The sequence below is a fragment of the Harpia harpyja genome, chromosome 4 (genome assembly GCF_026419915.1).
Source record: "Harpia harpyja isolate bHarHar1 chromosome 4, bHarHar1 primary haplotype, whole genome shotgun sequence".
Lineage (NCBI taxonomy): Eukaryota > Metazoa > Chordata > Aves > Accipitriformes > Accipitridae > Harpia > Harpia harpyja.
The window spans coordinates 83326130-83339576 of NC_068943.1; the positions used below are offsets into that span (position 1 = coordinate 83326130).

At 67.1% G+C, this 13447-nt stretch overlaps 1 protein-coding gene across 1 annotated transcript; it reads right to left on the minus strand.

Annotated features, from left to right (window-relative positions):
- Positions 1 to 71: 71 nt before the first annotated feature.
- On the minus strand, positions 72 to 13386 carry HDAC5 (histone deacetylase 5). Its single transcript, XM_052785853.1, is given in 32 exon segments — positions 72 to 1650; positions 2582 to 2735; positions 3280 to 3364; positions 3593 to 3726; positions 3818 to 3936; positions 4204 to 4301; positions 4410 to 4529; positions 4632 to 4719; positions 4853 to 4908; positions 5750 to 5857; positions 5952 to 5975; positions 5977 to 6002; positions 6118 to 6238; positions 6325 to 6458; positions 7305 to 7366; positions 7368 to 7462; positions 8568 to 8696; positions 8698 to 8742; positions 8744 to 8775; positions 8943 to 9132; positions 9134 to 9163; positions 9596 to 9724; positions 10687 to 10784; positions 11128 to 11232; positions 11235 to 11300; positions 11449 to 11547; positions 11550 to 11575; positions 11682 to 11728; positions 11730 to 11797; positions 12030 to 12168; positions 13053 to 13273; positions 13356 to 13386. Coding segments are annotated over 32 exon segments (2919 nt in total). The 3' UTR covers positions 72 to 1610.
- Between the last annotated feature and the right edge of the window lie 61 nt (positions 13387 to 13447).

Consider the following 13447-nt stretch of genomic DNA (forward strand, 5'->3'; position numbering starts at 1 on the left):
GGTGCTCCTGGCACCCCCCCCCCCCCAGTACCTCCCTCGGGCCCCCCCAAATGCGGCAGGACACCGCCAGGTATTGCCAGAAACAGTTTTATTTATACAAGGACGAACATCGGTAACATCTTACAAAATACTCAACTGAAAACCATATCGAGAGCGCGTGAGCGGGCGTCGGACGGACAGAAAAGAAACCGAGGCAGGGCTGGGGCAGGGGGCGGACAACGCGGGGGGGGGGACATGACGACACCAGCCCAAAGCAAGATGGCCTCGCTGCTGGGGGGCCAGCACCCCTCGCCCCCCCCCCCAGGAGGTGGTTAGTTTCTATGTGAGGTGTTTCTTCCTCCTGGGATGGGGAGGGATGAGGAGGGTCCCGGGCTGCCACCACCACCCAACAGAGCCCCCACCTTGGGGCCAAGGTGTTGTCCCCAGTGTTGGGGACAGCCAGACTGGGGTCACTGCAGCACTTGGTGACACCCCCCCCCCCCCCACCGGGGCCAGGGGAGGTGACAGGGGACACACGCTCATCCCCATCTCCGCCACCACCCCCCAATTTGGGGACCTCCCCAGAGCCACCCCAAACCCCCCCGGAATAACTTAAAACACGAAGCGCTGTCCCCATCCTCCCCCTCCGCACCAGGACCCGTGGCCGGTGCCACCCATTAAAAAAATACTATTAAATAATACATCTGTAATAAAATTATATACCTTTGTTTTGTGTGGGTGGTTTGTTTTTTTTTTTCCTCTCTTTTAAAGCTAAAATCGCTCCAAGTCCCCTCCGGCTGGTGAAGTAACAGGAAAATAAAGTGGTTTTTTCCTCTTTTTTTTTTTTTGTGTGTCTTTTTTCCTTTTTTTCTCCTCTCTTTTAAGAACGGACAGTTTTATCCCAACGAAGGTGCTGGGATCCGTCACCCATCGACCCAGGGTGACAAAGGGACGGGGCTCGTCCCCTGCGTCTCATGTCCCCCTCTGAAACAAGGACGCCAAGGGGAAAAAAAAAAAAATAACAAAAAGAAGAAAATTGAGAAAACCCCCCAAAATCACAGGGAAATTAAGGCATTAAAAAAAAAAACTGAATTAAAGGCACGAATATTTCCCATCGCCTCCCCCCGGGGGGGGACAGACACCGGAGCTGGGGAGGGACCGAGTGGGAAAAAAAAAAAGGGGAGAAAACAAGGAAATCCCCCTAAAAAAAAAAAAAAAGAGGGGAGCTGCGGTGGGGGGCCAGGGGGGCCCGGGGCAGCGACAGGAAAACCCAACAGACGGACAGAGGGACGGACGGACAGAGGGGGCAGGAGGAGCTGGGGTGCTGGTGGAACTGATGCTTCACAAGAGACACGACCGCAAACACCGCGTGGAGCTGGGGTCCAACAGGACAGGGGAGTTGGTATTTTTTTGTGTTTTTCTCCTCTTTTTAATAGAAAAAGAAAATATTTTCCTCTTTTTTCTGTTTTTCCTCCCGGTTTCTTCCATTTCGGGGGTTTTTTTTGTCCTTTTTTTTAACGTGTGGTTTTTTTTTTTTTTAATGTGATTTTCTTTGTGTGTGTTTTTTCTTCTCGGTGTTTCTTTTTTTGGAAACGGAAAAAATCTTGGACGTGCGGCGAGGGGCCGGTGGGTCACAGCATGGGCTCAGCCTCCATCGGCTCCTCCGCCGGCCTGGCCAGGGGCAAAGCGGAGCCTGAGCGGGGCCAGATCCTGCGGCAGGGACCGGGCGCCCAGCCCCGGCTGGGGAAACTGAGGCAGCGATGCCGGGAGCTCGGCACCGGGCACGGCTGCCTCCAGCGCCCCCCCCGCCCCCATCAATCCTCCCGGTTCCCTGTTGTCCGTGGGCTGGGACACGCCAATTTGGGGGGACACGCGTGGCTCCATGCACACCCCTGGGGACACGCAGCCCCCCAGGGACATGCATGGCTCCATGCACACCCCCAGGGACACGTGTGTGTCCCCGAGGACACGCGTGGCTCCATGCACACCCCCAGGGACATATGTCTCCCCTTAAGGACACGCGTGGCTCCATGCACACCCCTGGGGACACGCAGCCCCCCAGGGACACATGTATCCCCCAAGGACACGTGTGGCTCCATGCACACCCCCAGGGACACGTCCCCCCCTTAAGGACACGCGTGGCTCCATGCACACCCCCAGGGACACGTGTACCCCCCCAAGTACACACGTGGCTCCATGCACACCCCCAGGGACACATGTGTGTCCCCAAGGACATGCGTGGCTCCATGCACACCCCCAAGGGACACATGTTCCCCCTTAAGGACACGTGTGGCTCCATGCACACCCCCAGGGACATGTGTACCCCCCAAGGACACGCATGCCTCCATGCACACCCCCAGGGACACATGTCCCCACTTAAGGACACGCGTGGCTCCATGCACACCCCTGGGAACATGCAGCCCCCCAGTGACACGTGTGGCTCCATGCACACCCCCAGGGACACGCGTGTCCCCAAGGACACGCGTGTCCCCAAGGACACGCGTGGCTCCACGCACACCCCCAGGGGAACAGGCATCCCCCCCCCCCGCCCGGGGACACGCGTGGCTGCGTACACAGCCGGGAGCATCCCGGGGAGCCGTACCTGGGCTGGGGGTCGGCGCTCCCCTGCTCGGCGCCCACCGAGAGCAGGGCCATGGCGGTCACCGTTTCGGCCTCCTCCGCCTCCCCCTTCTGCGCCTCCAGCAAAGAGCAGCCCACCGTCGCCGCGAAGCGCTTCACCGAGCCCCAGTGCTTGCCTGCGGGCACCGGCAGGGCTGGGCACCGGCTCGGGCAGGGACGGCCCCGGGGGACCCCCGGGACCCCCACAGCAGGGACAACCCCCGGGGACCCACGGGACTACAGTGGCAGGGAGAGTCCAAGGGACCCCCCGTGTCACCCACGGCTGAGACAGCCCTGGGGACCTCCCGGGACCCCCATGGATGGGACAGCCCTGGGGACCCCCACGGCAGGGACAACCCGGGGAACCCCCGGGACCCCCAGAGCAGGGACAACCCAGAGGGATCCATGGGACTCCCAAGGCAGAGACAGCCCCAGGGACCCCTCCCCAGGATCCCAGTGACAGCACTGAAGACCCCTCCAGGTCCCCCCAAGGCAAGGACAGTCCCCAGGGTCCCCCCCCATGGCAGGGACAGACCCGCTGGGGTCCCCCAATGGTGAGGACAGCCCTGGGGACCCCTCTGTGCCACCCCTCCCGTGTCCCCCAGTGGCAGGGACAGCCACGGGGGCCCCCCGGGGGACCCCGACAGGGTCTATGCCCCCACCCCGGCCGCAGGTTCTCACTCTGGATCTCGATGACCTTCTCCAGGGTGGCCACCGCGTTCACGTTTGGCTTCTGCTGCAGGAGGGATGAATCCAGGGGCTCCAGCTGGAGGGGGGAGGCGGGGGGGGGGAAACCATCAAGACCCCCAAACCTGCCACCAGCAACCCCAAAGCCCCCCTGCCGAGAGCGGGGATGGGACCGGAGCCCCTCTCATCCACCTGGGGGAAACTGAGGCACGGCACAGGGTGTGCACCTCAATACACCCTGTACCCCAGGGGGGTGGCAAGGGGGATCCCCACGGGTGGGGGGTGTCCCCACGGGTGACCCCCGTACCTCCAGGCCGAGCAGAGCGGAGACGCAGGCCTCCGAGGCGTCACAGATGGCCGTCAGGTCGTGCCCCCCCTCCAGCGCCAGCACCACCCGGCCCCCCGCCAGCATCATCAGCTGCTTCGTTAAGTGGCCAAAACCTGGGGGACACCAAGGTGGGGGGGGGTGGGGGGGGTGACAAGCGGCTCGGCCAGGGTCCCCACCCTGGGGACACCCCCGAACCCCACTCACATTTGGCGGTGACGGAGTAGCCGCCGAGCGGGGAGAGGTGACCCTCGACGGCATCGAAGCCGGCCGAGACCAGCACCACGTCTGGCGAGAACTCGTTGGCGATGGGCATCACCACGGTCCTGGGGGGCAGAGGGTCAGGGCAGGGCACGGGGACCCCCCCCGGGACACGGGGATCCCCCCAAGGGTGCAGGGACCCCCCCCAAGGGCACGGGGATCCCCCCGGGACGCGGAGACCTCCCCAAGGGCACAGGGACCCCCCTGGGACGTGGGGATCCCCCCCCAAGGGCATGGGGACCCCCCCCCCAAGGGCACAGGGATCCCCCCCCAGGATGCAGGGACCCCCCCAAGGGCTCAGGAACATCCCCCCACCCCCCCAGGACACCCACCTGAAGGCGGTGAGATACTCCACGTCCCCGATGGGGGGGTCGACGCCGCCGGTCCAGGCGATGTTAATGTTGTAGCCCACTCCCATCCCGCTGCCCACCTGGGCACAGCCATGGGTGACCCCCACTGCTGCAGCCAGGGTGGAGGGGGGACACGCAGGGTGACCCCCCCCCCCCATCCCACAGCCCCCCCAACCATCACCCCATACCTCCTCGGGTGCCCCGCTGCCTGGGAAGAAGTTGCCGTCATCGTAACGGTGGAGGGAGACGTAGAGGACGTCGGGGTCGCTGTAGAAGGCTTGCTGGGTCCCGTTCCCATGGTGGATGTCCTGCCGGGGTGCCGGCGGTGTCAGGGACACCCCCCACCCCCATCCTACGGGGTCCCCATCACCCAAGGGGGGTCCCCGTCCCCCTCCCCGGTGGGACCTTACCCAGTCCACGATGAGGATCCTGCCCACGCTGAGCTTCTGCTGGAGCAGTTTGGCCGAGATGGCCACCGAGTTGAAGAAGCAGAAGCCCCTGGGGACAGGGGACAGGGTCAGCGCCGGGGGACCCCCGGGTCACCGCTGTCGACCCCCCCCTGCCCCCCAAGCCTGGGAGGGGGTCCCACCAGCCCCACGTCTCCCAGTGCTCCCAGCAGCCCCCCACTCACATGGCCGTGGACTCCTCTGCGTGGTGTCCCGGGGGGCGGATGACGGCAAAGCCGTTCTGCGGGGACAGAGAGGGACACGTGTGGCATGTGCCCACGCGTGCACGAGGGCGGCGGCGCACACCCAGGTGAGCGTACAGGGGAGCGACACGCACACGAGCATGCACAAGGGCTGCCATGCACGTGCAAGCGCGCGCACCTGCCATCACGTGCACCTATGCAAGCATGCACAAGGACAGGGCGCGCATGCAAGCGTGCATGAGGGCTGTCACGCACACTCGGGTGAGCATGCGTGCAAGTGCACACATGCAAGCTTGCTTGTGGACCTTCACACACACGCACGTGCACGAGGACACTGCACGCTTGCAAGCGTGCACGAGGGCCACCATGCACACCCAGGTGAGCGTGCATGGTATTAGTGCACGCGTGCAAGCGTGCTTGAGGACCATCACACCGCCAAATAAGTGCGCACAAGAGCGGTGCACCCACACGCAAGCACACGTGAGGATCGTCACGCACTCAGGTGAGTGTACGTGGTGTCAGTACATACACACGTAAGCACGCTTGAGCACCCCCCCACACAAGCGTGCACAAGAGTGGCGCGCACACACGCGAGCTTGCACAGGGGCCATCACGCATCCAGGTAAGCACGCGCAAGGACAGCGCACGCACGTGCAAGCGTGCGTGAGGATCAGCGTACCCCCAGATAAGCGTGCAAAAAAGCAGCACGCGTGCACGCAAGCTTGCACAAGAGCCGTCGCACCCCCAGGCGAGCATGCACGTGGGTGGTACACACGCGTGCAAGCGCGCACGAGGGCCGCTCCCCAGGTAAGCACGCACACACCCGAGCGTGCAGTGTGTGCGAGGATGCCCGCCGGCGTGCCAGCCCGCCCCGCTCACCTTGATCTCGCCGGCGGCCACCTTGAAGGCGAGCTCCACCAGGCAGCCCACTGCCATGCGCACGGCGCTGGACGAGTGCATCTCGTTCCACACCGTGTCACTGTCCACCTGCGGCGGGGGGGGGACACACACAACATGGGGACACGTCAGCGGGGCCAGGCCAGCCCGGGGACCCCCCCCGCTGCTGCCACCGCGTACTCACCCCGATGCCCCCGCACGGCAGCACCCGCGTACGTCTTCTGGCTGATGGGAGCTGGCGGGGCAGAGAGTGCCGTGATGGAGGGTGGGTGCCGGTGGGGACGGTGTCCCCCCCTCCAACCCCAAAAGGGGACCCAGGTGTCCGGGCACCCCCCCCGGCCGGCACCCACCCAGGAGCTTCTTGCTGTCGAGCTTCTGGCGGTTGAGAGGGCTGGTGCCATAGAGCAGCGTGTGATGCTCCGAGTGCACCGTCTGGATCTCCTCCAGCGTCGCCTTCCTGCCCCGGATGCGCTGGGGAGGGGGGACACAGGGGTGAGACCCCCTCCTAGACAAGCAGGGGACCCCCCCCACCCCCCCCAGGACGTGGGGTGCCTCACCTCACACTTGCCGAGGAGACCGGTCTCCTGCAGACGGGACCAGATGCTCTGGATGCGGCCGGCGTGCTCGGGGTGGATGTTGGTGTTCCCGCAGGTGCACTGGTGCTTCAGCATGAACGTGTCGTACACCACGCCTGCGCCGGGCAGCCACAGCGGCACGCCTGGGACCGGCCCCCCCCCCCTCCCCGGGACCCCCACCCTCCCGCACCCCCTGGGACAAGGGGATCCTATGGGACACGAGGATCCCCGGGCACCCTGAGGGATGGAAAAGGCTATAGGAGAGGGGGGACCCCCGTGGGACATGGGCACTCCTGGGCACCCTGAGGATGGGGGACCCCATCGGACAGAGGGATCCCATGGGATAGGGGGATCCCACGGGCACCCCAAGGGATTGGGAACCCCAGGGCACAGGGGGATCCCATGGCACATGGGGCACCCCAGGCACCCCGAGGGGATGGGGTGCCCCACAGGACATGGGCACATGGAGGGATGGGGCACCCCAGGGAGCGGGGACACTCCTGGACACCCCGAGGGACAGGGCATCCCGTGGGATAAGGACACCTCATGGGACAAGGGCTCTCCTGGGCACCCCGAGGGACGGGGCACCCTATGGCATAGGGGGATCCCATGGGATAGGGGCACCCCCAGGGATGGGGGACCCTGTGAGATAGGGGCAACCCCATGGGACAAGGGATCTCCTGGGCACCCCGAGGGATGGGGCACCCCATGGGACAGGGGGATCCCATGGGATAGGGGCACCCCATGTCACCCTGAGGGATGGCAGACCCATGGGACAGAGGGACCCCGTGGGCCACAGCACCCCAGGCACGCCACGGGATGGGGGACCCTATGGGATAAGAGCACCCCATGGGACACAGGCACCCCGGCCCCCCCCAAGTGCTGGGGGACCCCACCGGGATAGAAACCCCCCACCCTGGGACAACCCCCCGTGTGCGGCGGCGGCGTCCCCCCCCCATCACCTGTGGTAAAGAGGTGCTTGGGGGGCCCATCGGGTGCGGGGGGCTTGATGCCGGCGCTGGCGGGGGAACGACTGGGTGCGGGCGAGAGCCGGGTGGGATAACGCCAGGATACCCAGGGGGGGCGCGGGGTACAGCTGCAGCGGTGCCTCGGGGAACACCTGGGGGGGGGGTCCGGCCCCCCCATCAGCCCCGGTCCCCCACAGCCGTCACCCGGCACGAGGCACGGCCACATCCCTGGCCCGGCTGGGGAGGGGGTGGCCACGTCCGAGGTTTTGGGGGGGGGGGAATGAGTCATGGAGGGGGCTGGGGGGGGGGCCGCAGCGCGGGGGTGGCAGAGCCAGGAGGCCGGAGGTGGTGGGGGGGGGGTGGATGAGTCACTGGCCCCTCCGAGTCATCACTGCGGCAGTGCACGGGGCTGGGGCGGGGGGGGCAGGCCCCCAAAAAGCTGGGGGCGGGGGGGGGGGGGCACGGCTGGCCGGAGAGCCGGGGACCAGGCGCTCGGGCGAGGGATGCGCGTGCAAAGGGTGCTCGTGCAAGGGGACCGCTCGTGCATAGGATGCTCATGCCAAGAATTTGGGGGGGGGGGCATTTAGGGACCTGGTGATATTTGGGGGTCCCCCCCCAGTGATCCACGGGACCTCCGAGGTCTCACCTGCTTGTACGTGACCCCCAGGTCGGTGACATCGGGGACCCCCGGGGACGTCGACCTCGTCCCCGCTGTCACCCGGCTCCTCGCAGGGCACCCCGCAGCCCTCGGGGTCCTGCAGCCGCTCCGGGGGGTCCCAGCATCCGGAGAGACGAGGGCGAGGGGGGGTCCGGGGGTGGCCCCATCACCCGGGGGGGGCGACTGCTGCTCCGTTCAACTCCTCCTCCGTCTCCTCGGGGTGGTGGGGGGCTGCCGCGCCAGCTCCCCCGGCTTGGGAGCAGCTGGGGGGTGGGCGGTGGGTGGGTGGGGGCCAAACTGACCCCCCCACCCACCCCAACACCCCGTGGCTGTCCTGCGCCCACCCCGTATCCATCCCACGCCCATCCCGTACCCCACACCCACCCAATATCCACCCCACGGCCACCCCCTGCTCCGTGTCCCCCCACCCCGATACCCACCCCATATGCACCCCACACCCCACATCCATCCCATATCCACCCCATGGCCATCCCACACCCCACACCCACCCCATGCCCACCCCACACCAGCCCCATGCCCACCCAGTGCCACCCCCCGCGCCCACCCCATAGCCAGCCCCATAGCCAGCCCCTGCCCACCTTTCCCAGTTGAACCTGCTGCTTGTCGAGGAAATGATGCTGGAGAGTGCCGTGGGGCAGGGAGCCGTGGGGCAGGGCCTGGGGGCTCTGGGGCAGCGGGGACGACTGCGTGCGGCTCAGGGGCCGGTGCCCGCGGCAGCTTGCTCACCGTCCGCACGCTCCCCGCGCGCTCCCCCCGTCACCAGCGGCGATTGCCCGTGCAGCGGCACTGAGGGAGCCGGCCACCGTCAGTGAAGCACCCTGACACCCCCCCCCCCCCCCCCAAAATCCAGCTGGGGTGGTGGCGGGGGTGGGGGGCTGCAAGAAGGGGAAACTGAGGCAGAGCAGGGGAAACCGAGGCAGAGCAGGGAAACCGAGGCAGAGCAGGAGACTCACCGGCAATGAGGGTGCTCTGCTGGCGCGCTTGCTCCAGCAGCAGGACGTGCTGCAGCAGGGATGCGGGGCCGGCGGGGGGGTCCCCTTCCAAGGCCACCCCCAGCAGGCAGCCCGGGATGGAGGAGGTGCTCAGGAATTTGCCGGTGAGGGCGGCCCCGGGGCGCAGGGCGGCCACCGCCGGGCGTTCGGCCCTCCGCCTGCGGTGACAGCTTGGGGGACGCCTGTGGGGACGGAGGATGGCACGCTGGCCTCCCCCATCCCCAGCCCACCGCCCCAGCCTGGGAGCACCCCAAACTGGGGACGCTGGGGCGCGGGCAGTCGTCCCCTTCCACGTGCCTCAGTTTCTCTCCCGTGGGGAAACTGAGGCACCAAATCCAGCCCTGGGGGGGATACGGGGGGAGCCCAGATACCGGGGTTCCTGGCTTGGAACCCCCCCCCCCACTCCTGCCCATCAGTCACCCCACGGCACAGGGTCCCCACGCCAAGCCTACGAGGGGTGCCAGGTGCCCAGACCACCCCTATGGGACATCAGGTCCTCGTGCCATCCCCCCGTGGGGTCCCCACGTCCCCCGCTACGGAGCTCCAGGTCCCCGTGGCACCCCCACGGGGCACGGGGGTCCCACACACCAAGCCCCCGCGCTGGCCCCACTCACGTTGAGGTGGGAGTTGGTGACGGTGACGGTGGCCTGCAGCCCCAGGGAGATGTTGGGCAGGGACGGGGACGTGTAGAGGCTGAGCTGGCTGGCGCCGTCCAGGGTGAGGGCTCGGTGCTGGGGCAGGAGCTGCTGCGGGGCGGGGGGGGACACGGCACCGACACGCCGTGAACGCACGCACGCGTGTGCCAAGACACGCCACGGACACGCACGAGCTGCGTCCTGGGAGCACACGCTGGCTGCACGTGCCTGAGCACGTGTGTGCAGCTGGACACGCACACGCTGGCTTCACGTACTCGAGCACGTGCGTGCACCCCGAACGCCGCGAGACGCTGGCTGTACACACCTGAGCACACGTGTGCACGCTAAACACGCACCCACTAGCTGCACATATCTGAGCACACGTGCGCACCCTAAGCATGCTCGCATCACACGCGTGCGCACCTTGAGTGTGCTCGCATCACACGCGTGCGCACCTTGAGTGTGCTTGCATCATGCACGCGTGCACCCTGAGCATGCTCGCATCACACATGTGTGCACCCTGAGGATGCTTGCATCACGCACGTGTACACCCTGAGCATGCTCGCATCACGCACACGTGCACCCTGAGCATGCTCGCATCACGCACGTGTACACCCTGAGCATGCTCGCATCACGCACACGTGCACCCTGAGGATGCTCGCATCACACGCATGCACACCCTGGCTGCACGCACCTGACCACACGTGTACCCTGAGCACGCTCACAGCACACATCTGAACACACGCGTGCACCCTGAACACGCTCACAGCACGCCTGAGCATACGTGCGCACCCTGAGCGTGCTAATAGCACACACCTGACCATACGTGCGCACGCCGAGTACCTAGGCTGCAAACACCCGGGCACACGCGTGCACCCCGAGCACGCTCGCAGCACACGTCTGCCCACACGTACGCACGCTGAGCGCACCCCCTGGCTGCACGCGCCCGGACACGCGTGTGCACCCCGAGCACGCTCGCAGCACCCATCTAAACGTACACACGCACCCCCGAGCACGCTCACAGCGCGCTCCCCGCACACGCGTGTGCCACCCTCCCCGGCGGCTCCTACCTCGGCGTGGATGTTGGGGACGGAGCCGGTGAAGCCGTTCTCGGCGATGGTGCTGTGGGAGCTGTTGGGGGAGCTGGGCCCGGAGCCCGGGGCACTGCCTGCACACCGAGGACACTGCGGGGCCGGCGGGCGTCACGGGGGGGGGGGGGACTGCCACCCCCGCCACCGCCCCCACCCCTGCCTCAGTTTCCCCTCCCAGGGTGGACGGCCGCGGGAGGGACGGGGCAACCTGCGCCCGAGTCCCCACGTGCACGCGCAAAGGCGTGCAACCGCGCGAGCGCGGGTCTGCAGACGCGCGGGCGCAAGCAGGCGTCGCAAAAGCCCGCGCGCACGTGTTACACGAGCACGCGCGTACGCGCGTCTTGCGCCAGGGCGAGGACGCGGGGTCCCGGCTGGAGGCCCCCATCGCCGCACGGGGAACGCTCGGTGACTTGGGGAAACTGAGGCACGTGGCCCCGTGTGCCCCCCCCAGCCCCGGCTCACCCGTGATCTCGATGGCTCGCTTCTTGAAGGTGCTGATGACGGTGCCGTCCTTCCTCCGCAGCAGGGACTGCTCCTCCTCTCCGCTACCTTCTGTTTTAACCGCGAGCGCACTTTCAGGTTGGGTTCGGAGGCTGCGGGGGGGTTGGGGGGGGGTGGGGGGGGGGGAACCCAGGAAGCGGCGTTAGCCCCAGCATGGCTCCCGGCATCCCCCCCCCACCCTGTCCCATCCGTCCCCCCCCCGCCATCCCGGGACCGACCCGCCGGCGGTCCGACACCCACCGGTTTTGCGAAGCGGGAAATCATCCCGGCCGTCGTAGGTACCGAGGAGGGGGAGTTTGTAGGATGGGGGTGTCCCCGGGCTGCCGGTTTGGGGGGGGAATTCTGGTCCAACGAGGTGTGATGAGCCCTGGGGAGGGGGGGGGGGGGGCGAAGGCGGCAGAGACCCCGCTAGGACGCCTGGGTCCCCCCCCGCCCCGGTTTGGGGGGGTTGTCTGGGTTTGGGGGTAACCTACCAACATTTGGGGTGCTGGGGGAGGGAATGGTTGGGGGGGCCGGTGCCCCGGCTCCTTCGTCTTGCTGAGCAGGAACTCCTGCAGCTTCAGCTTCACCTCCGTGCTGGCGATGGCGCCTGGGGGGGGGGACAACACGGGGGGGGGGACACACACGGACACGCGGCTGGGACTGGGGGGGACAACGGCACATCCCCAACCCCACTGCCCCCCCTAGGACCCTCCTGCACCCACCCCCACCCCCCAATACCACCCCAGCCCCCGACATCCCTATTGCCACCCAGACCCCCACCTCCGCTCCCAGGCCCCACGCAGCTCGCCCCCCCCCGGCCCCCCCCACCCCGAGCTCACTCTCACGGCTCTTGTCCTTGGTGCGCAGGGCATGGAGCTGCTCCAGGCGCTGCTGCTGCTCCAGGGCCTCCTGCCGTTCCCGCTGCCGCTGCTGCTCCAGCTCCTGCTGCCGGCGGGCGGCCAGCGCTTCCTGCTGCTGCTGCGGAGCCGGAGGTGGGGGGGGGCCGGGGGGGTCTCGGGGATGGGCACCCCCCCATCTCCCATCCCCTCCGTGGATCAGGCCCCGAGGGGGGTACGCGGCACCCTGCCCTCATCCCCCTCTCCCCACCTGGCTCTGTCGGCCCGGGGTACGACACCCCACGGCTCCAGCACCCCGAGGAACGTGATGGCCCGCGGCTCCGTCACCCCCAGTCTCCACCACCCCACATAGCTGATACCCCACGGCTCCATCACCCCCACTAAGTCCCCAATAGCTCCGTCACCCAAGACAGGCAATGCCCCACAGCTCCATCACCCCCAATCTCCCCCCCAGTAGTTCCATCACTGTGGACAGGTGATGCCCTCCAGCTCCGAGACCCCCAGTAACCCTCCCAAAGGCTCCATCACCCCAGAGAGGTAATACCCTGCAGCTCCATCAGCCACAATCTCCACCCAACAGCTCCATCACCCCAGACAGGTGATGCCCCACATCTCCATCACCCCCAATCTCCGCCCAACGGCTCCATCACCCCAAATAGGTAATACCCCACAGCTCCATCACCCCAAGACAGATGCTGCCCCACATCTCCATCACCCACAATCTCCCCCCAATGGCTCCATCACCCCAGACAGGTGATGCCCCACATCTCCATCAGCCACAATCTCCCACCAATGGCTCCATCACCCCGAATAGGTAATACCCCACAGCTCCATCACCCCAAGACAGATGCTGCCCCACATCTCCATCACCCCCAATCTCCACCCAACAGCTCCATCACCCCAGACAGGTGATGCCCCACATCTCCATCACCCCCAATCTCCACCCAACGGCTCCATCACCCCCAAGACAGGTGATACCCCCCCCCTCCATCACCCCCAGCCCACCTTGAGGTGCTTCTGGAGCTGGACCTCATGCTGGCGGGTGAGGTGCTCGTGTTGCTTCTGGAACTCGGCGAAGAGCAGCTGCTTCTGGAGCTGCTGCTGCTGCTTGAGGGCCAACAGCTCCCGCTGCAGCTGCCGCTCCCGCGCCGCCGCGTCCAGCCCGGCCCCCGGCGCCTCCCCGCACGCCTCGGGTGCCCCTCGCGCCTCCGCCGGCCCCTCCGCCCCTGCGGGCACCGGGCAGGCTTAGGGGGTGGGCTGGGGGGTGTCTCAGGGCTGGGGGGCGGCTGGTGGTGGGCTGGGGGTAGCCCAAGGACTGGGGGGGGGGGGGCTGGGACATGTTTAGGGGGCAATCTGGGGTGTCCCAGGGATGGAGGGAAAGCTGGAAGCAGCTTGGGGGT